Source organism: Saimiri boliviensis, chromosome 6 (assembly GCF_048565385.1).
Source record: "Saimiri boliviensis isolate mSaiBol1 chromosome 6, mSaiBol1.pri, whole genome shotgun sequence".
In the NCBI taxonomy this organism is placed as follows: domain Eukaryota; kingdom Metazoa; phylum Chordata; class Mammalia; order Primates; family Cebidae; genus Saimiri; species Saimiri boliviensis.
This window is the reverse complement of record NC_133454.1, coordinates 77,321,082-77,348,165: the sequence shown is the minus strand read 5'-3', so window position 1 is coordinate 77,348,165 and position 27,084 is coordinate 77,321,082. Positions and strand designations below refer to the sequence as shown.

Sequence of the window (27,084 nt, the reverse complement as noted above, 5' to 3'; positions counted from 1 at the left end):
CACCCGTTTTCCAGGCGAGTGACAGGCTGTGCCCCAAGGAAAGCCTGCTGTTCCCAAAAAAGAGCAGATTCAGAAGCAGCTCCAGTCTGGGTTCTTGGTCCTGCTGAGCGATGGGCCCTGTGCAGGGTGTTTGCTGTCCTTGGCGCTGGTGGTACCATCCCCTAGAAACCAACTGCCGCAAACTCGGGGGAGTCTGGTCCTGGGCTGTCGGCACCAGCCAGAGCTCCCTGGGGGCCACATTATTTAGACAGGGGCCAGGGCTAGAGGGTCCTGTCTCTTTGGCTGTCCCCTACTCTGGACTACCTGGCTTTACAACCAGGGAGGTGGAAAGGGTGAGGCTGTTTCAAGTGCATTTCCACAAGACTTAGGGAGCAGTGCAGGGTAGACAGGAGCCTTGGAAAGGCTGGAGAGACCTGGAGCTGTGGCTGTTTTCCTCCTGTCAGGGCAGGTCACATGCAGGCTCTCCAGGGCCCCTCCAGCATTCCCTGGATGCCACCCCCCACCCCACCTCCTCCTCATATTCCCATCTCCTTTGAGAGCTCCCCGCTAAAAACAGCTTTTCCCCCTTGCCCAGCCCTTAATGTGTGGCCTTTGGCTACGACTGATTATGAAAGTGACCTTTGATGTGGGTGCGGTGGGAACTGTGGTTACATGCAAGGCCCTGAGCTCTGCTAAGGACTTGCAGATGCACATCTTGTGACTGCCTGGGGCTTCCCAGCTCTCTGGGGTTTCCTGAAACTCCCAGTCTGAAGAGCAGGCCCTATGGGGTTCCAGTATGCCCCTCACATGGCTTCAATGTTCACCCAGGCCAGAAGCAGGGCCCAAAAGGGCAGAAACAAATGCCTGGCAGCACAGTCCACGGCAGGCTGGGCCAGCCCACAGAGATCACAGAGGCGGCAGAGAGGAGAGCCGGAGCCAGCAGCTGGCACGAGGGGGAGTGAATTCCTGGAGACACACCCAGATGGAGGCCAGAAAGGAAAAGCAGGCTTTGCTGCCTATGCACTGAGCTCCAGCCCCTTGCTCCTCACCTTTTGCCCAGCTCCAGAGCACAGTGTGACCCACCCAGTCTGGGTTCCCTATCCACGCTATGGCAGGAAGTGCCAAGGAAGAGCATCTCTAAAGGTGCAGGGAAAAGCAGGTTGGCTTTTGTCTGTCTAAAAGCCTGAACAAGTTAAATGAAGAAATTCATCCTGTCGGTATACATTTTCCCCCACATCCAAGGCAAATTAAACCAACTTCCTGGCCCGGGTTAAGGATAACCACATGGTATGCAATAAAGGTATATCTAGGACTCCAAGGAAGAGGAGGTAGACAAGCTGATTTGGGAACTGGACAGGGAGAGGTGGTGCAGAGTTCCAGCCTCTATGGGATGGGAGAGAACCCCCACTCTCCTGGAAGGAGCACAGTGCCCTTCCTTAGGTACAAGAGAGGAGGAAGGAGAAATGTGGCCAATGTGGCTGCTCTCATCAGCCTTGCTAATTCCTAGCTTACGTGGAGCTGGGGCTCAGGTGTCCCTCTTCTAGCTCCTCCTGAGCACCTGCGTTCCCCTCTACTTCATCACTGACCTAGTCATACTGAACCACGCCTACTGCACCAGACTGTCAGAGGTGGGTCTGATTTCCCACTCACTTCTCCCACTATCATGCCTACAATTCTTAGCACACAGTACGAACTTGAACATTTTTTGGATAAAAGAATAAGTCTCAAATGATAAGACTGGCAAAGTGAGACTAAAAAATGCTCTTTGAAGAAAAAAGACTTCAAGGTCTTTTTCTACAGGGTAAAGATGTTCAACACAAAGAGGAAATGATGGCCCGTTTCCTCTGTTAGCTCAACTCAACTGTGCTGAACAAAGGAGGAAGGTGCAGGGTTGGGGAGAGAAAGGGACAGAAAGGGAGGAAGGGAGGGAGGAATCCGGATAAACTACAGCTAAATTCTTGACATTTTTATGCCATCCTCAAGTAGCAAGTCGGATCTCAGCCCTGTTTTTCCTTAATCACCAAAGTACATTTTACTTACATTGTAATTCAACTCAAAAATCACAGATTAACACCCCAGAAGACCTAGGAGCAGGTTGGCAGGAGGGAAAGGGGAGGGGCTGAGTGAAATAGGATTGATTGAGAAGCTAAGGCGCCTCCTCACTCACACACCCCTTCCCCCACCACCCTCAGGGGCAGCTGGGTCCCGGTTGTGGCTCCCTCATTGCACTGGCCTGGCAAGGCAAACCCATGGCTGCACCACTTCCCCTAGATGTTCATTCTGTCCAGGGCACCTCAACTGATCTACAGATGGGGTTCCAGGGATCAGATAAGCCCTGAATATGTTTGTAAAATACACACAGAGTACATTTGTATGCATACATTTTTCTCTGAAAAGAGTTTTCAGATGATCAGAACAGTCCACGACTCCCAAAAGGCTAGAAGCTCAGGTTTTATTCAGCCTAGGCAGTTACTGCCAAAGGTCAAGGCTGCCCTTATTATTGGGGGCTCTGGGCTTCCTGCTTGCATTACACTGCTCCTGTGAGGTGCTGTCTCAGACCCACTGGACCCATCTCTGAAGAAAGAAGTCCTCAGGAACCACAGACGCTACACAAATAAAATTCACTACAGTGACCTAACAGTCCCCAGGGCCTTCCTGGAAGTACTTTTGCTCACCTACAGCCAGACTCAATGCATTACTGCATGTAACCTGTAGCAGCCAGCTGTGGGAAAGGGCAAGAGACCGTGAGGCTGAGCATTCTGGGAGTGAAAACGCAGCTAAGAGGCCAGGGTGGTCAGGTCTGCCGGGAAAGTCACTGTAGCTTGCTCCACCCCTGTCCTAGGGTCTAGAAGAGAATCTCAGGATTGTCACCTACCTGGCTGGAATTCCAAGTACTTGAGGGAATGGGTGAAAGGGAAGCTGGGGTCCCCTGAGGTTCTACTCCTGCTGCCTACCAGAAGTCAGCAGTATCTTATCAGGCTGAACTGTAAACCGAGAGGAATCTCATGATCACATGCCTTTCCACTGACCTATCACCTACAGGCATCCTGGGCTCGGCTCAGCCCCGAGCCTTCACCTCTGGGCCATGGGTGGCAGCTGCCAGGACACTCCCTCATAAATCCTCATAAGTCAGAAACAAGCTTGTGTCCGTCAGCAGACATGGTGCACAGTGCGCCCGCTGCTAGTGAGGAGGAGGAGGAGAGGGAAGAGCGCAGTGGAGGAAGTCCTGGGCACTGCAGCTCAGGCCTCCACAGAACACAAGCGTGGAAACACACCTCCAAAACAGAACAGGACAAAGGTAGGCGGACTTTTCCTGTAAAGGGCCAGATGGTAAAAATTTTGGGTTTGGTGGGCCACACAGTCTCTCTCATACTCAACTCTGCTATTTGCAGTGCAAAAGCAGCCACAGCCAACACCTAAACCAGCGTGTGGCTGTGTTCCAGTGAAACTTTATTTATGGATACCACAATTTGAATTTTATACTATTTTCCCATCACAAAACATTCCTGTGATTTTTCTTCAGTCTTGAAAAATGTAAAAATCATTCTTAGCTGATGAGTGTAAGAAATATGCAGTGGGTTAACTATAGGCCATGGTTTGCTAACCCCTGGGTTAGGACAGTGTTTCCCCATCCAGAATGAATTCCCTGGGCCTGAGGGGGTTCTAGTAAAAATGCAGATTCTGATTCAGTAGGTTGGATATGGGGCTTGCTGTTGTGCACTGCTGACAAGCTCCCAGGTGATGCCCGCACCACTGGTCCCAGGACAATACTTGGAGGAGTAAGAGGTTAGGAAACTGCTTTCAAAAGTTCCTCAAGGCCAGGCACGGTGGCTCACGCCTGTAATCCCAACACTTTGGGAGGCTGAGGTGGGCGGATCACCTGAGGTCAAGAGTTCAAGACCAGTCTGGTCAACATGGCAAAACCCTGTCTTTACTAAAAATACAAAAATTAGCCAGGCGTGGTAGTGCACGACTGTAATCCAGCTAATCAGGAGGCTGAGGCTAGAGAATTGTTTGAACCTGAGAGGTGGAGGTTGCAGTGAGCCAAGATCACGCCATTGCACTCCAGCCTGGGCAATAAGAGTGAGACTCCGACTCCAAGAGAAAAAAAAAGTTATTCGAAACATAGATTACTAAACAAACTTGCCAGAAGCATAAATTCCCTGGAGCCTACCTGCCCACTAGCAGGTATCTGAAAGGGCAGAAGGCTCTTGGTAGTGTGTCTCTGGCAGGTTTTTTTTTTTTTTCCTTTGTGAGTGAAGGGTAAGTAGGTGTCTACATGCTCAGACCTCAAGTTATGCTAACCTGGCAACATCATCCACCATGGCCCCAGCGTCTGAAGCAGGAAGTTTAGTGGGGAAGGATTTATTTGCTCTTTCACCAGTGTTTGCACATTCTTGGTCATTTATAAACATTGTTAGGGGCTGAAATAGTCTCTTTAGGTCAGATCTGAAAGGATCCAGATTGCTAGAATTTAGTAGGGTAAATTTACTCTGGGGGCAGGGATCATGATCCAGGAAAATTAAAACTGCTAAATTTGCAGTGGCTGAAGGCCCCTAGTCTTGGCTGCTGTGCCAGGAAAAAGGCATTCAAAGTCCTCCAGGGGACGGGAAGCTTCCCTAGGGCACGGCATGGCATACACTGTGGGCGAGGATATGCCTCCGGGAATGGAAAGGGCCATCCTACTTGCACCCCAGCAGAAGGCACTGCAGTCAAAGAATCTGGAGAGGTTTCCTCACATCTATAGGGGAAGGTCAAGTCTGTGCTCCCAGGACCAGCCCTGTCTCTTCTCCTCTACCCTCAACAGTGGAGCACTCCCTGGACTGCCCTCTGTCCACTGTTTCTAAGGAAAACGGCAAAGAATTCTCTTTGCCAGCTGACCCCGGTGCAGTTCAGCAGCTTCAGTAATGAGAGGTGCTTATATTATCTTTGTCTAAAAAAGAAAAATAAAAAGCTGTTTTCTCATGTAAAGCCCCTGCTGTACCTCACTCTGTGGGATTTCACTTCCCAGCATTTGTCCCTGACTCCCACCTAGTGGCTTCTTCCAGCACTGCACAGGGACAAAGAACCAGCCCTGGTGCCACTGGAGCCCCGCCCAGGGGGAGCTAAGCGCAGAAAGAGAGAAAGGACACCACTCAAGTTCACACCTGTCACAGGGGAAGTAAGAAAACATGCTGGAAATCGACTCACACAGGCTCTACTTTTTTCCTTGAAAAATAAACACCAAATTTTCCCTCCTCTAAGATGCAGAGGAAAAGGTTTGCCTACAAAACTCCTTCTGTAACTTTTCAAAATTAAAGTGTTCAAAACACATGTGTCCTGACCTATCTTTTGTTTCCCATTCTGGATGGAGAATGGAGACACAGAAATGAATCCCCATGGTCAGAAACTCAAGCTCACATTTTATAATTCATAAAACAGCTTTTTCTCTCCACCTTTTTTTGCAACTCCTCTGGCTTTTCAATATGGTAAACAGATTTGCTTCTTTGGACAGAATGAAAGATTGCAAGCTGAATCTGGCAGGAATGCATGGGCTTTGTTTGAGGAGCCAGGAGCCGAAGAAGCTGCCATCTGTGACAAGGTGGTTTGTAGCTGAGAAGGGGGGTGGCTGTGTTCCCCAGCTTGGGCCTGGGTTTCTTTGTTTCTTGGGAAACTAGTTAAAAAGTTAACTGAGGGCACCTGAACTGAGTTGCTGGGCTATCAGAGGTGAGCACTTACCCCAGCTGGCCCTGGCAGAGGTTGCTCATTCAATTCAGGAGGGCAACTCCTCAGGTTTTTCACTATGGTAAACAGATTTGCCGCTCCACTGTTCTTGAGAGGTGGGCCTCCGTCAAGCCCTAACATAAGGGCAGCAGTAAACTGAGAGGTTTCTGTTTCCCTACTTTGGAAATCAAGAGGTCAAGACTGAGGGAGGCAAAGGCTGGTGCTTATAAAAAGGCCACTCCATACACCCCCTAGAATAAACTGCAGAATTGGAATGCTTGGCCAGATCTTGCAGACAGTTTCAGACTCAGCTGTCATCCAGTAGGGAAACTGAGTCCCAGGGAAGTGAAGAAGAGGCTCATACAAGTGAGAGGCAGAACCAGGGTAGAACCCTGGCCTTTTAACTCCTTCCTACCTCCCATACTCCCTCACCCTGGTTCAATTTGCTTTCGCTCACTCAAGCACACTGACTAGGACTCTCACAGCCTTGCAAATAAAAGCCTGGGTTCCTGTGGGATGGCCAAGTCTACACCGTGTACCCCAGTTCCAAACAGGTCCCAGACTACAGCCCTTCTCTACAGGTTCTTTGCCAACTACCACCCCTCACCCTGGAGCCTGAGCTTTTCCTTGACTTGCTTTCACTTTGCTGCTGGGTTTGCCTACCCTTTCTGACTTCATCTTGAACCTTCACCAAGAATCTCCTTGGCCCATACCCAATGTGTGAAACAGCAGAACGGACTGGCTGGCTGGTAGGAGATGAAGGGTGGAGACAACATACTGTTAGAGAAGCACCCATGGCTACTTCATATGGAGACTCTGCTGGCTCTGGTACCTTCTGGGCATCACCCAAAGACCTGGCACATGAATCAACACTGTACCAGCCTGGGTCTACTCCTCCCAGCGAGCTGGCTGTCCCCAGCCCTGTAGAGCCCATTTGAATCTGGCTGGCTATCCTCCACCACCCAACCTAGCCTTAGATCTTTGTGACCAATCTTCACCCAGCCAAGCCAAGCAGGGTAGAAATACCATTTTCAGACCATGGGAAAGCCCCACTCAGTGCACAGCCCAAATCCTGGAAGTGGTCACAGTGGCACCAGCTCCTTCTTGCCCGTAGTACATGCCAGGGTCACTGATGAGCACTGCTTCCCTTTCTAGGCTTCAGGACCAGCCGTGGGGTTCTGGGGCTCCTGACCTGAAATAATCATACCCTCCTCAGAGCATCATCCTCCATTTCACCATAGTAAACAGAGAAGGAGGAGTCTGCCCCTTTCTGGAACTCAGCTCTGTTCCCATCACAACAGAGCTGCCTCAGCCTTCCAGCCAGGGCCTCAGTGTGATCCTCCATGAGCACTAACCCTGAGCTTGGCTCTGTCTTCCAGATGTAAAGGACCACCTTCCCATCTCCTGAGGGTAACACTGTTCTGCTGCAGGCCAGGTCCCAGCTCATCTTGGACCTCAAGACACCCTCCATGTGAGGTCCTCATTCATCAGCTTTCCGGGGGATATAATAATGCTCCTAAACCAAGGGATCCAGACCCTTTTGTCCTTACCTCACTGAGGCCCCAGAGGGTATCCCCATTAAGAAAGCCTCACACATGCCCTTCTAGGCCTGGAGCCCACTTCTCCTCATTACACTTACTGCCAAGGGGCAGGATGCTACTTGAGACCCTGGCGCATGGGAAACTCACAACCCAGTGCCACTGACTCCTGGGCAGGTCTGCTCCACTTGGGCTTTAGGGCAAGTCTGCTCTGTTTCATACCCATCTCCTGGCAGAGTCTTGGCCAACAGTGCTCCTACTGCTGCCAACTGTGCTGGCCCAGCTGTGCTTCAGCTCTGCCAGGACCCAGCAGGAAAGGAACCAGCCCTATTACAAAGACACAGCTCCCCAGTTGGAGGCACTAGGACTAGGAGTGCCCTTTTCATGTAAAACATAAGAGAGAGAGCCCAGGACTAGTCTGCTATTTGTCCTGTTCTAACAATGAACTATTCCTCCACATTGACCCCTGCTTCTTAGCAGCCCATTCTTCTGGTGGACCACAGATGCCCAGTGCCAGAAGATTTGCAGCCCTGATGAGGAGCAGCAGTACAAGACCACATTTCCCACCATGTAATCCCTCCCCTCTGCTCACAGATGATTTGCCCTCGGGTAGACACCTGACCTAAGGTGTGCATCCAGAACAGTGAATAAATTAAAAGTCTTTAATTCCTATCTATTTTACACTTAACACTTCATTGATCTGGATGACTTCACTAAAATATAATTAACTGGGCCAATCATATTCTTTTCTTTAGAAACTTGAGTTTAAAAAGAAAACATGGAAAGAATTTATCAGTCAACAAGAGTAAACTCAAACCTAACAGAGTTTGTGGCAGTCACTCCAAGCTGTCTTCCTGAAAGACAGCTTTCCTCAACTTCATCATCATTCCTTTCTGACAGAGGCCACCTCCCTCCATGGCAGTGCAACTGCTTGCTTTCCTAGCCTCCCTTGCAGCTAGGGTATGCATGGGTGAACAAATCCTGGCCACTGGGGCTAGATGGGAACTCTGCTAGAAGGTTGCAGAGAAAGAGTTTCCCACCTGATTAAAAATAACAACAACAACAACAAACACACTAAAGTAACTGCTCCCTACCTCTGCCCGTCTTTGCATAGTTGTGTCTTGTAAGGACATGTTGCCTGCAGTTCTAGTGACCATCTTGTGACTGTTAGGGGACATGCCTGGGCAAAAACCACCCCTTGAGGATGGCAGGGCAAAAAGACAGGAAGAAGCAGTGCCTGTGAGGTCACTCAGAGCCACTTATTTAAACCTGGGACTGTCTGTCTTCTGGACATCTTGTCTGTGGTCTATCTTTTTATTGCTTACGTCACTTTACTGGAAAAAATATCCCAACTGATAGAGATGTCATGAGAGACAGTTGCATCATGTCAGGCCAGTGTCATGGCCAAGCAGGAACTCTAAGTGTGTGACAATGTCAGTCTGTCTACAGAGGAGAAGGGAACAAATAAAGGGACGCACAGACACCATGCATGAGAAGGCACTGGGCAGTGCTGCCTAATCCCTCAAACCGTTTTACTAGTTTCAATTCCAATCCTAATCCACATGGGATTTAACAAAAAAATTTAAGTGAGTCTCCATGATTGAAAACAGTGCTTCTTAAACTTAACGTGCTTATGAGTCACCCAGAGATGGTTCAGCAAGTGTGAGATGGGGGCCCACATTCTGCATTTTTCACAAGCTACTAGGGGTAAGGAAGCTGCTGAGCCACAGACCAAAATCTGAGCAGTAACAACTTCTAACTAAAATTGCCAATCTAAAGCACCAGATGAGTTTGCTCACCAGTCTGAATTTATTTCCATACAGATTAAGACTTTGTGTGGAATGTGTATACAGGCCAATCGTAAAATGACTTTAGGTCTGCAAGACGTAAAATACAGACAGGCGATCTCTTTCCAGAATTAAAACCTTAGCATACAGCCCTTACATCTTGGAATGTTTATATGAACTTCTGACCCCCTAAAAGTACTTGCTTCCCCATTGATGGGTTAGTGACGGCCATAATTACTCTAGAAGATTTATGAATTCTTTTAGGGAAATCTCTCCAAAGGAAGGCATTCCCTAAACCATTGTACATAATCCCAACACAAAACTGCAAATCTGAAGGCAAGCTGTTTTCTACCAAAGCATCTTGAAAAAAATCAACTGATTGTCAACTGGCTTTGGATCAAACATATTTTTAATAAATTTCCAAAAACTGTTTTAAAAATAAGATTCACTGTGTTTATGCCAAACACTAAAAAGTATTGTTGATGGATTAGAGTTAACCAGTAAAGTGATGTAAGATAAAAATCAAGCCATAAACTAACTAGAGGAAGAAACAGGTAAACAGTTATTTGTTCTGAGGTTGGGAAAGGCCTTGCTAGGGCCAAAAGGAGAACAAGAAACCAAGGAAAGACTGATAGAGTGAAGTACACTTGTTTAAGATTCCATGTCTCAAAAAGCACCCTAAACATCTAAAAACAGAGTGAGGAAAATATCTGCTACAAATAAAGCAAAGGGCTAAGAGAAGGTCATTCAAATAGCTAAGAAAACCACTAAAATCCTAATAGAAAATAACAGCATAGAACATGAATAGTCTCAAGTGGGAGAGGCCCCACCCAATGGGCTCAAGGTGATTTCTCAGTATATGGGAAAAAAATATTAGAGCTGTTTTTTAACCTATCCTTTAAAAATCTATTTTGGTGAGCAGTGGATACCCTAAATACCCTGACGTGATCACTATGCATTATATACGTGTAACTAAATTTCACATGTACCCCACAAATTTGTACAAACAAAAAACTTTACAATTCTGTTTTGTGTTATTTTTATAATTTAAGTATATCAGTAAAATACTGGCCAGGTGCAGTGGCTCATGCTTAGAATCCTAGCACTTTTGGGAGGCCAGGGTGGGTGGATTGTTTGAGCCAGGAGTTCAAGACCAACCAGGCAACATAGGGAAACCCTGTCTCCACAAAACAAAAACAAAACAAAAAATTAATTAGCCAGGTATGGCAGTGCACTTCTGCAGAGGTGGCACACTTCTGGGAGCAAGAGGTGGGAGAACTGATGAAGCCACACTGCCCTCCAGCCTGGGTGGCAGAGCGAGATCTGGTCTCAAAAATAAAATGCTGCATATGTGAATATGCACATAAGAAATGCATTTTTTTCCAGATAGGATATAGGGTCAAAAGTTTAAAGACCATACAGAAGAATACGAATAAACTAATTTTTTAAAGTTTAGCCTTTTTATCAAAGAAATGCAAAAATGTTAAGAAAATATTTTCTTCTAAGAAATTTATAAAGCTTTTTTAAAAAATCAATAAGGTAACCCAGTCTTTAGTTTGTGGTAAGAAACAAGGGGCAGTGGGATCTAGCCGAGGAGAGAGACCCCAGCCAGGGATTATAACTCAGTAAGTAGTACACGCAATTCGAGGGGGTCTGTGTGTGTCAAATCTTCAATGTTTGCCCTTCTCTGGCCCTGGATTTCCTCAGGAGACGGCAACTGTGGACCATGGGAGGTCAGAGGGCGTAGCTTAAGTTGCCTGACTGGGCTCTACACTCCTTGATGAGAAGGGCTACCCTACATTGTTGGCCAAGTGGGATGGAAGAAAAGGCTGGAAGGTGTACAGATGAGTCAATAGCCCCACTCAGCAGTGGCACTCCATGGGCTACGCCATTGCATTTCCCAGTGGTTCCCAATCAGGCCATGGGACTACTCACCAATCTCTCTTCAAACCACTCCTTTATGTAGGCAGCTGTTGGGCCAGGGATCTGGCTCAAGAGGGCTGCTCTCTCCTGAGGAAGCTCCAGCATCTCCAAAGCCAGCCTCAAGTCCTCAATGAGATGGAGCACTGGGAAGGGGTTCATGTAGGAGGCTGGGGAAGCCAGTCCAGGCTCACAAGTACCATCACTAAGATCTGCACCTGTTTTAGTGCCTGCAATGAGAGAGAGAGGTGGAAAACTCAGTAAGCAGGGTGGAAACCATGGGCAAGGAACTGGTAAAGAGCAAAGGTGGTGAGAAAAAGGTGAAAGGGACAGATAAGAAGCTGGGAGTGAGCTGGGTGTGGTGGTGCATGCCTGTAATCTCCGCTACTTAGGAGGCTGAAGCAGGAGGATTGCTTGAGTCCAGGAATTTCAGGCTGTAGTGCACAATATCATGCTTGTGAATAGTCACCATTCTCCAGCCTGGGCAACAAAGCGAGACTCCCATCTTTAAATAAAAAAAACCTGGAAGGCCACCGGGACCCCAGCTGAATCACTCACAATGTAAACTTCCCAGAAATCATCTTTACCTAATCTTGGGCCCGACAGAGTAAAAAGAGGGATGCAGAGGTGGGTAGTTGTACCCTTTGAGACTGACATATGAAGCTCACACACTTAGGCAACTGGGAGAGCACGGCCAGTCCTCACTAGGGACCATAGACTGCTAGTTTAGACGGTAAGATCTCATTCTTCAGCTTTTAGAATAATTTTCTTTATGTTAACGTCATAGATTGCACAGTTGGCCACCAGAGATTCTTTCATTCCTGTGTGCGCAATCCACTCCTCTGATAAAGAGATAGATTTGACTCTGGGCTGGCCTGGTGACTTGCTCTGATCAGTTGAATGCAGTGGAAGTGACTCTCTACTGGTTCTGGGCCTGGCCCTTAGGAGGTCTGACAGCTTCCACTCTCTTTGACCCTAAACTGCCATGTAACAAAGCCAGTTATCTTGCTAGAAAGACAGCCCCACCCTTCTTAGCCCTCTCAGCTGTGGTGACAAATATGTCAAATGAAGCCATCCCAGCTGACGCCACGTGGAACAGGGAGGGGCCACACCTGCACTCAAATCATGAAATTAAAAAGAAATAAATGGTGGTAGTTTTAAGCCACTATGTTTGGGTTGGCTTATCCCACAGCAATAGATGCCAATTACTATATTCATTTTGGTGAGAGCTGAGTGAACTGGAATCTTCCTAGATCTTCCCAGTTGGGAGATCTTTATATCCCCTGACATATGCTCTTAAATTTGTATTATGAAATATATTCATACCTCATCTCCTTATTGTGGGCTGTGAAGTCTCTGAGAGAGTCCACGTTACATTTAGCTGAGTTCCCAGCATCATGCACTCTACCCAGTGGACACTGAAGAGGAATCTGACCAAATGCCTGCATATATACCTGCATGAGTAGCTAGAGAGAGAGCGCTTCCACTTCCTCAGAGACGGGATATTGGGTCAGCTCTTTTCTAATTTGATATGTTCCAAATTGGACTGTTCCACCATTCTTAAACCCATTGTTTAACAACAGCTCATTTAACAGCAGCAGCAGCAGCAGCAGCAGCAGCAAAAGTCTCCTTTCCATGAGTTCAATGATCAATTTTTCAAATCAAAACTGGGGCAACAGTCTAACAAAGGAAGTCTGTGCTGCTTTCAGCAGTAAGAAACACTTTAGAAAATATGGTTTAGGTGGTGGAATTTCTAGGGCATTTGGATTATTTATAAGGCCAACCAGATGAAAGATTTCAAATTAGGACTCTACTGGAAAATGTGAGCTTGGGGCCACCGCATCCATGGTATGCTGCAGGCCTGACGTCCAATTCCAGGTCCCTTTACTCCTCTCAGAGCCAACCTTCTCCTTGCCAGGCAGTCTTGGGAAATGCAAAATCCACACAGATGGAAACAATTACCATTTGATTGCCAGTTTGCTTTCTGAAAATGCATTATACAGGGAATTATGGATCACAATCCACAAACAAGTCAGAGGCTCTGGGGAGCCAGGAAACTGCGCAATTACCACACTGTGATGTGTGCTCAGCACTTTCTGGCTCCTACAAATCCAATTAAGAGTGGACTGGGAAGAGCCACAGCCAAACTTCAGGAAAGAGAATGGACAGAAGCAGAGCAAGACCTCCAGTCTCCAAACCATTGCTGAGTAATCCCTCTCCATTCTGTATACACGAATTTTAAACACATAGCCATCCAGTTTCATTTTAAGTATTTCATAAATGTAGGATGAATGAGTCAGGCTAAAAGGTGGATGGAAGATCTGGGTTTTCATTAACTTTATATCACTGTGTGGCCTTGGACAAGTCTCTTCTCTGGGACCCTCTCTACCCTAAAGCTTTGGGATTCTTTCCTACTATTCAATGTGTGTGTGTGTATACACATGTATAAAAAACTTTAATTTCTATTTCTTTGCAACTTATATTTTTTATTACTTTATCAAAACAAATGGTCAATAAACACTAGATGAGGGAAGTAAAAAGACAAATATTTTGTCTCTGAGCTAGTTGTAATGACAGTGACAGAAAAGCGTCAGATGACAAACGCCACTTGATTTTAAATTTAAGAATCAGATAAGGTTGTAGGGCAGAAAACTAAGGGAAGAAGAAAGTTCCAAAAGCCACCTTTGGGCTTTGGGATATAAATGACAAGATGATATCGAATAAGCCTCTATACAAGGGGAGATATAATTCTAAGTTGCCTCTCAGAGGAAGAGTTTGGTAATGAGCCTCTGAGAAGCCCCCTGTGACCCATGCCTCTTAATGTTCACAATTTTGTGGATATTATATCACAGTTGCTCAGTGTCACCAGTAGAACATGGCAGATATGATGGAATGTCACTTCCAAGGCTAGGTGATAAAAAAACACTGTGACTCCTCCTGCTTTGTTCTCTCAGGCAACTCACTCTGGTGGAAGGCTGGTGCCATGTTATAAGGACACTTAATCATCCCTATGGAAAAGCCCATATGGTGAGGAACTATGGCTACCTGTCAACAGACATCAGGGAACTGAGCCCTTCTACCAATGGGCATATGAGTGAGCCATTGTGGAAAGGATCCTCCAGCCCAGATGTCCCAAGTCCCAGCCACAGACCGGTACCAGTCCATGGCCTGTTAGGAACTGGGCCACAGAGCAGGAGGTAAGCAGTGGGCCAATGAGGATTACTGCCTGAGCTCTGCCTCCTGTCAGATCAGTGGTGGCATTCGATTCTCATATTGTGAACTGCGCATGTGAGGAATGTAGGTTGCTCACTCCTTATGAAAATCTAACAAACGCTTGGCGATCTGAGGTAGAACGATTTCATCCTGAATCCATCTCCCCACCCCCCAGGTCCAAGGAAAAACTCTCTTCCATGAAGACATACCCTGGTGCCAAAAAGGTTAGGGACTGCTGCTCGAGCCCCAGAGAAGCCTTCAGATGACTGTAGCCCCAGCTAATATCTTAACTATAATCCTTTAAAAGACCTAAGCCAGAACCACCCAGCTAAACTCCTGAATTCCTGGCAGATAGAAACAGAGATGATAAATGTTTGGGGTAATTTATGTTACACAGTAAAATAACTAACTAATGAAAATAGCTGAGAATATTCTGAGAAGTACAATCAAGAGAGACTTGCCATGCACTGCTAAAATATGTTGCTAGAATTACTCCTACAGAAAAAAATAAGATCTTTATTTTATATCATACACAAAAATAACATTTAGACAGACAAGCAAGGATTACATGCTTAAAAAAACTGAGCTAGAAATACGAAGAAAAGATGGATCAAATTGAGTTAGAGGAAGATTTTATAGGCACAGGAGCAATTGAGCAAGTCATAAAAAAACAATAAATCTGACTAAATTAACTTATGGAATGTTAAAAACAAAATTAAAATTAAAAGACAAATTACAGCCTAAATAACCTACTTGTAGGCCAACCGTGGTGGCTCACACCTGTAATCTTAGCATTTGGAAAGCTGAGGCAGGCAGATCAACCTGAGGTCAGGAGTTCGAGACCAGCCTGGCCAACATGGCAAAACACTGTCTTTACTAAAAATTCAAAAATTAGCTGGGCATGGTGGTGGGTACCTGTAATAATCCCAGCCACTTGGGAGGCTGAAGCAGGAAAATCGCTTCAACCCAGGAAGGGGAGGTTGCAGTGAGCCAATATAGTACCATTGCACTCCAGGCTGGGCAACAAGAGCAAAGCTCCATCTCAAAAAAATAAAAAATTGAAAATTAACACCAACAACAAAAAAACCTACTTGTAACAATTACAACAAAAGCTCAGTATAGCTTTCATATATAAAGAGACCTTATCTATCAATAAGAAAAATTCCCCAATCCACTTCTGACACACAAAACAGGCACAAGGTATATATGGGCAACTCCAGAATTAAAAAACAGAAGTAAAAATTAAAAATATGAAAAGAAAATGTTTTTACATTGGTAAACAGAACATTTAAAAATAATATTCAATTTTCACCTATGGAAATTGTTGAAAATGCAAATGCAATGATAGTTAATGTTGGCCAGTTCACATGCTGTTCATAAGGGAACCCTCCTATGCTGTTAATAGACACAAAGACTGACCTAATCTTTCTGCAAAGCAATTTGGCAAGATACAGGAAAACTATTCATGCCGTTTGACCTAGAAAGTCCAATTCTAGAAAGTTAACCTAAGGAAATATAATCAGACATGTAGTCAAAGATTAATATATAAAAATAATCTCAGCAGCATCTTAATTATTAAAAAGTAGGGGAAAATTCCCTCAAATTGGTGAATGTTTAACTCCTGGAACATTCAAAGAATATGATTCATATAGCTACATAAAAAACAATTGCCTAAAGACTCAATAACATGGGGAAATAGCTTTATTCAGTAAAAAAATTATAAATATATGTATATGTGAATATATACAGAGAAATACGCAAATGTTGACAATATATACTTTCATTACTTTTATAACAACTTGTTTTAAACTTTAAATTTGTTGAATATATGTGAGAGATTCAAGTTTGACATTTAGTTTGCACTGGACTCTAGCTTCTGTTGTTCTTTTAAAGTCCCCACAGGATGCTAGACAATATGGAAGAATTCAAGTCCTTATTTGGCAGGAAATTAAATGAGTAAATCCAGACAGGTTTCTTCCTTGTGCTGTTGATTAGCTTTCCCTGGCTCTGTAATTGCCTTAGTGAAAGGGGGGAAAACCTGGTAGTATTTTCACAGAACAATCATTTCAGAAAATCTCAGAGCAGGCCTCAGGGTAAGTTAGTCATGTACTGCTTCAGGGGGAACCTTCTGGAAACAGGACAGATTCAACTGCCAGGAGTCCCCCTTATCCACAATGAAAAGCTGAAAAAGATAACACCCTTATTTTATTTATTTATTTTAATGTGGAGCCAAGCTTGAAAGACAGTAAAAACCTTGGGTACCAGAAACAAGGAGTGAACTCAACAGTGAAATTAATTTAAACTGACTCTAGAGTAGCTCATGGGCAAAAGACCCAGAGATAGGAAGGACCTGAGGTTGTTAATTCCTCCAGTGAAAGCAGTAAGTTGAAAGTGAGACCCCTGCAGAAAGAAAGTACCCCAAAGTATTGCCTATTTCATAGAGGAGCCTGAAAAAAACTCACTCAATGGCAGGGAAGCTTGCAGTGTGCTAAGGAGTCCCCTACGTGTTTATAATACCACGTATATACACCCTACCTCACCCACAGTGGGACATCAAATCTACAGGCCTCTGCATAACCACAGGCATAGTGCCAAATTTCTACTATGCACTTACTACTGAAATCCCAAACCAGAAATCAACACACTTGCACACAAAATGGTCCAGAATAGTACAACACCTAAAACCCAGCAGTAGCAAATACAAAGTCTCCCAGGAGGCTCATTTCCACACTCCACACACACATTCCCCGAAATTATCCCCTGCAAAAAAAATTACAACCACACTGGGAAACAAATAAAAATAAAACAATAAAATATAAAATACAATAAATATAAAAATGTGTGCTCTAAAACCTGGGATTAACAGAACAAGTTAAAAGAGACAATAAACTACTAATGCTGGATATGCCTAAATATAAGTCAAGGTTTATCCCCCATATTTCTCAGAAAAGGGTAATTCAACTTACAGTCAAGCTCTAAAATAAAGTTTCTCTTTGGGGCATTCTATTATTTTATTTTGAGCAACAATGCACATTTAGAGTAGCACAAATCTTTTCAACTTTCAATGCGCATTGAAGTTACCTGGAGAGTTTTACAAACTACAGATGCCTGGGCCCTCTTCCAGGGATTCTAATTTAATTGGTTTGAGGTGTGACCTGGAGTAATAAAAAGTTTCCCAGGTGATACATTTTTAAATGATGCCTAAGTGGAAGCCATGGCACTAGCAGATCACCTCAATCAAGTCTAGCTCTGATGGTTACAGAGGTCACCTGAGAATTTTTATTTTAAGGCAGAAAAACCAAAATTTAATATAGATTTAGTAATTATTTTTGAGGATAAGACCACATACAATGCAAGTGCTATTAGAGTTTTATTGGAAGACTTTTTTTTTTTTTTGAGATGGAGTCTCGCTCCTCACTGTTGCCCAAGCTGGAGTGCAGTGGCTCGATCCTAGCTCACAGCAACCTCCACCTCCCGGGGTTCCAGAGATTCTCCTGCCTCAGCCTCCCGAGTAGCTGGGACTACAGGTACGCACCACCATGCCTGGCTAATTTTTGTATTTTTCAGTAGAGACAGAATTTCACCATATTGGCCAGGTTGGGCTCGAACCCCTGACCTCGTGGATCTACCTGCCTTAGCCTCTCAAAGTGCTGGGATTACAGGTGTGAGCCACCGTGCCTGACTGAAAGCCTTTTAATGATTGCTTTCAAAAGCATATAGGTATGTATGTGGTAGTGATTGGGGTTATTCAGATATTTTGTTCTCCTCTACTTGTATTCATAGCAGGCTTGCAGTTCTGTCCCTTAAAGTCACTCATGGTCACATAACTTCCTCTGACCAATAAACAGAATCTATGTATATCACTGTGGGAGAAAGTCACAAGTCCCCATATCTCTTCCACCTTCCCTGACTTCTGGCAATAGTGGAGACTCAATTGGCCTGTGTTCAAGTGAAGATGACAAGGACCAGAGCTCTTGGCAAATCTCAGGGAATTTGCAATGTATACAAAAAACAAACCTTTGTGTTTCAAACCACTGACATTTCAGTAGTTTCTCACTGCAACGTAACTTAGCCTATCTTCATTCATACAAAATATGTATGTTGTACAATTGAGACATATAAACAAGATAAACTTTTAAAGTATGATTTTTTTACCATGTAAATAGAGTTTTTTGGCATGAGATGAAACAGCTGATGACAGCATCATGTGAATTTTAAAAGGGTTGTATTTAAAACAACTTCCAAGTAAGGATATTGTGTTCTAAAACCTTGCCACTTAAAAGTGGGGTCCACATGAGTAGCAATAGCAAAACCTCAGAATTCATTAGAAATACAGAGTCTTGGCCGGGCGCGGTGGCTCAAGCTTGTAATCCCAGCACTTTGGGAGGCCGAGGCGGGTGGATCACAAGGTCAAGAGATCGAGACCATCCTGGTCAACATGGTGAAACCCCGTCTCTACTAAAAATACAAAAAATTAGCTGGGCATGGTGGTGCGTGCCTGTAATCCCAGCTACTCAGGAGGCTGAGGCAGGAGAATTGCCTGAACCCAGGAGGCGGAGGTTGCAGTGAGCCGAGATCGTGCCATTGCACTCCAGCCTGGGTAACAAGAGCGAAACTCTGTCTCAAAAAAAAAAAAAAAAAAAAAAAAAAAAGAAATACAGAGTCTTGAATCCCATCCCAGACCTACAAATATGAGCCTGAATCCCCAAATGCTCTGCAACTGCTGTAGAATGCTAGGATTGTTCCAAAAGAGCTCTCTTAATGATAGAAACAAAGCACAAAAAGTTTGAATAAAATTATTTCACAAAATGTGCCCATGGTGGGAATGGTGGCAGGCACCTGTAATCCCAGTTACTCAGGAGACTGAGAATTGCTTGACCCCAGGAGGCAGAGATTGCAGTGAGCCAAGATTGCGCCACTGTACTCCAGCCTGGGTGACAGAGCAAGACTGTGTCTCAAAAAAAAAAAAGTGCCAGTGAGACAACAAGTTCATAAATTAACATATTATTTTGAATTATTGAAAGCCTTTTAATGAGTGCTTAAACATGTAACTAAATCAATACATTAATATTAACATGTGTAAATATTTTGTCTGGGAATATATTTGTGCATATTTGATATGTTTTACATAATTAAAAAAGGAAGAAATAAAAACCTTAATGAAAAGGAAAGCATGATTTAAAAAATAGTAAAATTTGAATAAAAAAATACAAACCAAAATAAAGAATACAGCCAAACAAATTAAAAATGAAGTAAAGTTGAATAGCAGATGAAAGGATTACGGAGAGGAATACAGACCTGAAGAATGCTGCATAAAGAGATATAGGTGAAAAATAGAAGAGTTAGGAAGCATAGAGTCTAAAAACAATGACAAGGTCCAACACAATTCTTTAGGAATTCCAGAAGAATACAGAGGATAAAGCAGAGGCAACAAAGAGAAAATGGCTATGGATTTTTCAAAATGGAAAAGTTGAGTTCTCTCAGTTTAAAGACACACACTGAGTCCCACAAATGATACATCAAAACAAATCCACCCAAGAAACAACACAGTGAAACTGAAGAACACCGAAGAGGAAGTTTAAAAGCAACCAGAGAAAGTCAGACTTCTCATCAGCAATGAATCGCTGTGACCACAAAATAATACCTATGAATAGTGACCAACAACCTGCAAGCCTGTACAAGATAAACTATTATTCAAGATTACGAACATTTAAGAACATTTTTCAAATGATGACTAATACAATCTATTACTATCAAATTTTAAGGAAGAATACTGTACTATTAAAAAAAAAAGCAGGATGAAAGAATCAGCTATGATTAGAGAAGCTGTTAAAATTGTCAGTTAAACAAAATGCTATCAAAAAAACAATAATTTGGAGAATATAAATTACGATGATACTAGAATACTAAACAAAAATAATGTAGAAGATGGGGCAGTCATGGGAATTAAAGCATTCTAAGAGTCAAGTATTATTAAAAAGGAAGACAGAAGTATTATTCTTAAAAGATATGTATCTTTAGCCTTCATTTTAAGGATACATGTTTAGAAAACATAAGAATGGGCATTAAGAGAATAGAAATAAGATATTTAACTTCCTAACAGATTTTAAAACAACCATAGTAACCTGATGATCAATGTAACAGAAGCCAGTAAGGCAAAAACAAAAACAGTTAAGCAACATAAAATGGAGAATTAAGTACACATATAATTGTAAACCAATAATTACAATAATTATAGATGCATTAGACTTATCTTTGAGTTTAAGCTCAAAAATTTTAATGGCATAAAAGAAATCCAGTTTTTTAATGTTATCCAAAAAAAACTTATGAGAAACATACAAAAAATTATGACTCTGAATGAGTCAAACATAAAATGTTCAAATAGATCAAACCAAGAATTCCATACACTAGAGTAGGTACTTTGATTAAACTGTTTTAAAAAAGGTCACACATACACACACAAAATAATTGGATAAAATAACAAAAATCATTTGAATAGTCCTATAAAGAATTTAATCATAGTTTAAAATTGTTTTCAACATGGAAAATACCAGGACAAATGGTTTTACATGTTAATTCTATCAAACAGTAAAGAATAATTCTATGCTACAAAGTATTTTGGATAAAATAAAATGGCCAACTTCATGTTAACAAAGTGGAAAGCCTCAGTAAAATGGACACATTTCTAGAAAAATTTAACTTGCCAAGACTCAATTAAGAAGAAATTAAAACCTGTCGACAGCCATTAAAAAAAAAAAATCTTCAAACAAGAATACACTAGGTTCACACAGTTCTGCAGGCCAGTTCCTATACCTACAACTAGAGCAAATATTTAAGGAACAAATAGTTCCAGTCTTATGCAAACTCTTTCAGAGAATGAAAAATGAGGCCCGGTTCCAAAAAGGACTGGGAGATGGGGTCTACCAGTGAGGAAAAAATGGAATGAAGGCTGTCAAAGAGCAGATGCCCCAGTAGCCATTTTGATAGCTCTGCCCCTTAGACACTCCTAAAACCCCAACTCCAACTCTTCAGAACAAAGTCCTAGCAGGGCTCTCCCAACCCGCAATGGGAAACAGCAAGTCTGTTACTGATGACTGTCATATGCTGCTCTACCTCAGAGAAGTTGAAGACCAGATCAGTCAAGGACTGTTCAGAATATGAACCCAGCAGCCCTCAGTACCACATCTGACTTCATTCACAGGGCAACGTGAAGAATCTCGGTCTTGATCAGAACTTTCTCCACCCCTGCATAATCTTTTGTTTTCTTTTTACAAACGCAGATGCTAATCAGAGTTGGCAGAAAGGCCTCAGCTGACAGGGCAACTTATTTAAATATCATAAAGCAGACTCCTCTTACCTATTCCTCCACAATGAGTACAGCTTGTAGATAGCTACATGAGGAACCTTCTGCACAGCCAAGAGGAGCAAGTGGCCCTCTGCGTCCTGAACACGTGGCTCTCTGGTCCCCTGCCAGAAGTGGCCTGACAAAGTAGCCACTGAACCTGTGAGTTCACAAATTAAGCCCCAAGCAAAATTAGTGTCTGTGGCAGTTGCTCTGGCTATTCAGAGGGAGGTAATTAAGCAACATAGTTTAATTTAAATTATCTACAGTGTAATTTGCAAGCAGAATCACAGGGACTAATCAGGAAGAATTGATCAAAGGTTAATATCCTACTGGAAACTATAATAACCATCTTTTGTATTAGAACCAAGTCATTATTGACAGGGGTCCTAGAGTCTTTAACAGCCACCCTTTCCCAACTTTCTGATATAAAATACTGAGGTCCCAATCTAGTATAGTCACACCTGGGATTCAGCCATTCAGATTCAAGAATTCAACTTTACAAGGAGTTTCACTTAATAGTCCTACTTCTGCTTATAAGGCATTTCCTTTTGCATTTATGAGAATCAATTTCTATCTTTCACACCTCCCAAGCACTCACCACCTAGGATGAAGGCCATCACACTGTGGCTCTGGACGGATGCATTTACCACTTTTGCATTAGGATATCCTCTCAGAGTACTCCCGGTCTGATTGGTTACAGGAGTAATAATCATCCACACTGTTTGCACTGTTTTCACTGATGGAGGAGGGGAAAGACACTTTTTTGCACTAAAAGTTTAATTACATAAACATTGATACCACATGTCCAAAGGGTAATCTTTTTAGAAAGAATTTTGGAAGGTAAACGGTAACCTAGCCTATTGTAATTAATGACAGGCAATTCCTTGTTATGTAGTGTATGATTATTAGTGACCACCGAGTAAAGTACATCCATTTTAGTAGGAATCTGTGTTGTTTTCATCCAAGTGGCTAGCTACTATTTGGGAGGTCCAGGAAGCCCATAAAACTTTCTTCCATTGAAATACGTGATAATGGTGAGAGAATACAGTCTTTGGATACTTGAGTACTTTGATGCAAAAGCAGTTGTGTTTTGGCAGTGGTGTAGACACTACTTGACATCATGCAATCTAAAATTAATAAGAATATAAATAAAGAGAGGAAGATTTAAATGTTCACACAAAAATGTCATTTCTGCAGGATCTGTGGTATCATGATGTGATGCCACAGTTTTCAAACTTCTTGAGCTGTGCTTAAGCAAAGGAACCTTGCTTGGAAGAAATAATGTGTAAGAGAGACAAGAGCAAAACTACTCTGGCTTAGGAATTGTGAGCAAGAACAGAAAAGTATCCTTCCCTCAGTTAATTCTTTTCTCCTACAGATAGCCCTGCACATCAACATTAAAACCAGCCCAGGAATAAAAGGAGCCTGGAAGAGACTCAAATGGCCCTGGACTCAAATCTTAGCACTATGATCATGGGTGGTAAAAATAATACTAATATCAATAAAACAACACCAGTTGCCGGGCACGGTGGCTCAAGCCTGTAATCCCAGCACTTTGGGAGGCCGAGGCGGGGGGATCACGAGGTCGAGAGATCGAGACCATCCTGGTCAGCACGGTGAAACCCCGTCTCTACTAAAAATACAAAAAATTAGCTGGGCATGGTGGTGTGTGCCTGTAATCCCAGCTACTCAGGAGGCTGAGGCAGGAGAATTGCTTGAACCCAGGAGGCGGAGGTTGCGGTGAGCCGAGATCGCGCCATTGCACTCCAGCCTGGGTAACAAGAGCAAAACTCCGTCTCAAAAAAACCAAAACAAAACAAAACAAAACAAAAAACAAAAAAAAACACCACCAGTTGAGCACTTTCTAGGTGCCTTATTTGCATTAATTTAACCCTCACAATATGAGACAGGTACTATCATTGTCACTATTTTATAAATAAGTAAATTGAGGCTCAGAAGAATTAAGCAATTTGTCCAAAGATCCCACAACCAGCACAAACCCCTACAGTCCAACTCTGTAGTCCATCTTAATAACTATGAAAGTTCTTAACCTCTTTGGCCCAATTTGGCTTAGCCATCTTAATGCTATCGTAAAAATGAGGAAAAGTGTCCAACAATCTTGAGAAGAAGTACTCCGAACAAGGCATTGAACAGAATGATCATTCTTTTTATCAAGAAGAGCATAGAATACATGCCCTCCAGTTAGTCATTAGTAACCTCAATGTTGAATAATCTGTCAAATAGCTCCTGTCAAGTATCTGTGTGAGCCAGTTACTACTTCAGGAATGGTTCATGGGACATACAAACTACTGAGTCTTAAAACAAACAAACAAACAAAAACAAACAACAACAACAACAAAACCCCAGTAATTTGTTATTCCAAAAGAATCAGTGAAACAAAGGTGAAAATAATAAATGAAGTTCAGTATGCAGCCAAATAGAGGATGTATACAGAAATCAATACTACCTCCTATCCAATGAAAAGAAGATCCTAGTGACAAAAACAAGTAAAAAACACATCTAACATATATTTATTAAATACTTGTTAACTAAAATGCCTAAAACCACCAATTAAGGCACTGGAGATACAGCTCCTTGTCCTTAAGGAGCTTACATGCGGGTGCAGAAGAAAGACAATGAACAAAGAGGCAAATATAAATGTGAAAGGTCAGGCGATAAGTGCTATAAAGAAGTATAAACAAGATACAAAGACAGAGTTATGTGGGAATGCATGACAGACACAGTCAGGGAAGGCCTTCCAATACGGTGACATTTCAGCGTAAGCCTGGATCTGGAAAAGGGCATTCCAGCAGAGGGGAGAGCAAGTGCAGGGCCAAAGTGAGATGATCCAGGGGAACATAAAAGGGATGCATAAAAGGCCGCAAAGGCCAAGTCACGCTAAGATCTTGCTGGCCATGTTAAGGGCTTTAAACTTTATCCTGAGATGGGAAGCCACGGAGGAGTTTTGGAGAGAGGAGTGATATGACTTAATTTACGTTTTCAGGTTTACTCTGCGGCTCTATGGAAAAGAGTCTATAAGGGAGCAAGAACAGAAGCAGAGAGCCATCAGAAGACTACGGATCAATCTTGTAAACACTGGGCAAATCCAGCAATGGATGCACAAACCTTATAGAAGGAAAACCATAAAACTCAGATGTGTGAAATAAGAGCTTTAATAAATGAGAATGCTACCCTGTCCCCAGAAAATATTCCACATGATAAAGATTATTTTTTGTCTCTCATTAATATATCAAGAGCTAACATTTTATAGTGTTTACTATGTGACAGGCACTGTTCTAAGCACCTTGTATGTGTTGAAACAGGCAACTCTCTAAGATGGGTACTGTTACTATTCTCATTTCAAATATGAGAAAACTGAGGCACAGACCATGCAAGTAATTTGTTGTAGAGCTAGGATTTGAAAGAAGTCATCTGGCTACAGGTATTCCTCCCTACCAATCTGCAAAGAATGCCTTTCTATAAAACTCTCATGCCTTTTGCAGACCAAGAAGCCCAGGAGCCCTTCCGGATGGAATCTTCTAAGCTGGAGGACTAAGGAAATGGAAGGACAGAGCAGTTTGTACTGGAAGGTCAGAAGAATAGGTCTGCTGGGTTTCATACAACCCATGCTTAGGGCCCCTCTCTCACACACATCCCAGATTCTCAACTGCAGTCTTGGGTCAAGGCAAGGCCTTAAGGATCCAGCCACATAATCTTCTGTCAGAGACAGAAGGAATTTTGCCAGAGGCTCTGTCATTTCAGAAATGGCTCTATGGAGAAATCAGGAGACAGAAAGGCACTGACCCCACACAAGGCTACTTTCTCTAGAAGTCTGATTTATCTCTCAAAAAATTCAATATTGTGAAGGTGTCAGTTCTTCTCAACATGATGTGTAGGTTAAATGCAATCTCAATCAAAATCCCTGTAAGTTACTTTGTGAATATTAAAAAAACTGACTCTAAATTTTATATGAAGAGGCAAAAGATAGCCAACACAACAATGAAGAAGAAAAAAGTTGGAGGATTGACAGTATCCAACTTCAAGACTTACTGTAAAGCTACAGTCATCAAGACAGTATGGTAGTGAAAGAAAAAATAAAATAGATCCATGAAACAGAATAGAGAGTAAGGAAATAGATCTGAATATATATCACAAAAATATAATCAAATGACCTTTGACAAAGCAGCAAAGATAATACATGGAGAAAAGATAGTGTTTTCATTTCTTCCCTGACAACCATTGAAGAGGTCTTCCTCAGTCTTCCTTTTGCTCTTTGGCTGGTGGCTCTGAAGTGCTGACTGACTCAGGCATTCTGAAGGTCTGATCCTGTGGCTCTTATCCCAATGCACATGAGACCCCTAGGAGCTCAGAGGTCAGTATCTCTAAAAGGTTTGTTAGGAAATCCACTTTCTTGACTGTTTCTCCTCAATAAGGTATCAGAGACCCTAACCTAGAACAGGACATCTGTATTGGCCAGGGTTCTCTAGAGGGTCAGAACTATAGGAGATCTATATGTGTGTGTGTGTGTGTGTGTGTGTGTGTGTGTGTGTCTGTGTGTGTCTGTGTGTGTAGATCTCCTATTGAGTAGTATTAACTCACACAATCACAAGTTCCCACAATAGGCCGTCTGCAAACTGAGGAGCAAGGAAACCAGTCTGAGTCCTAACGCTGAAGAACTTGGAGTCTGATGTTCTAGGGCAGGAAGCATCCAGCATGGGAGAAAGATGTAGGCTGGAAGGCTAAGCAGTTTAGCCTTTTCATGTTTTTCTGGCTGCTTATATTAGCTGGCAGCTTATTAGATGGTGCCCACCCAGATTAGGGCTGGGTCTGCCTTTCCCAGCCCACTGACTCAAACATTAATTTCCTTTGGCAACACTCTCACAGACACACCCAGGATCAATACTTTGCATCCTTCAATCCAATCAAGTTGACACTCAGTATTAACCATCACAACATCCCTGTCTATGGAGCCTCTGAAAAGCAGGACATTAGTCAGGACCTCTCAAGGGCCCTCTGTCCACTGAGAAATTAAGAATCAGACAGATGATAGCTAGAATACATCACAGTACCAACAATAACCTCAAGAAGCTGCAACACACAGACATACTCTCCCACTTCAGGCTCAAACACCAAAAGCCCTCTGTAAGTCAGATGAACCTCTCCAACTGGAAGGGAAAGCAAATGCCTGAAAAGGGGCAGTGTCAGGTACTCCGTACTTCCTGGGGTCTAGCCACACTTGGGCCAGTACCTTCTTCCCTCCTCTCTTCCAGCCACAGCACAAACAATGAAGAACAAAGTCCTAAAAAAGCACATCCAATCTCCCAATGAGGCCACTGAAGTGTATCAGGTAAAGACAGAAGACTTGGGACCTTCTGAAAAGACTTCCAACAAAAGGTTCGGTCTAATCAATACCGGCTTCTGGTTGCCCCCATGAAGAAAGGAATCAGCTGAAACAGTTAATTGATAATCCTTTCAAATTAACCACAGCTTTACTAGATCTTTTCTTGTTTTTCTTTTTTCTTTTAGATGGAGTCTTGCTCTGTTGCCAGGCTGGAGTGCAGTGGCACAATCTCGGCTCACTACAACTTCCATCTCCTGG

At 43.2% G+C, this 27,084-nt stretch overlaps 1 protein-coding gene across 10 annotated transcripts in view; it reads right to left on the bottom strand.

The window, feature by feature from the left end:
• PPFIBP2 (PPFIA binding protein 2) overlaps positions 1-27,084 on the bottom strand; it is a 143,995-nt gene that overhangs the window by 83,230 nt on the left and 33,681 nt on the right. For 8 of the 10 annotated variants that reach the window (XR_745078.3, XM_010339478.3, XM_010339565.3 and 5 more), the window contains exon 3: positions 10,943-11,157. Coding sequence is in view for 7 of the 10 variants with exons in the window: in XM_010339478.3 (XP_010337780.2) it covers positions 10,943-11,157 (215 nt within the window). In the remaining 3 variants the exon portion in view is untranslated. Of the gene's footprint in view, positions 1-3; positions 468-2,854; positions 3,126-10,942; positions 11,158-27,084 lie in introns of those variants that run through there. The other 2 variants (XM_074401050.1, XM_074401051.1) reach the window with 2 other exon arrangements.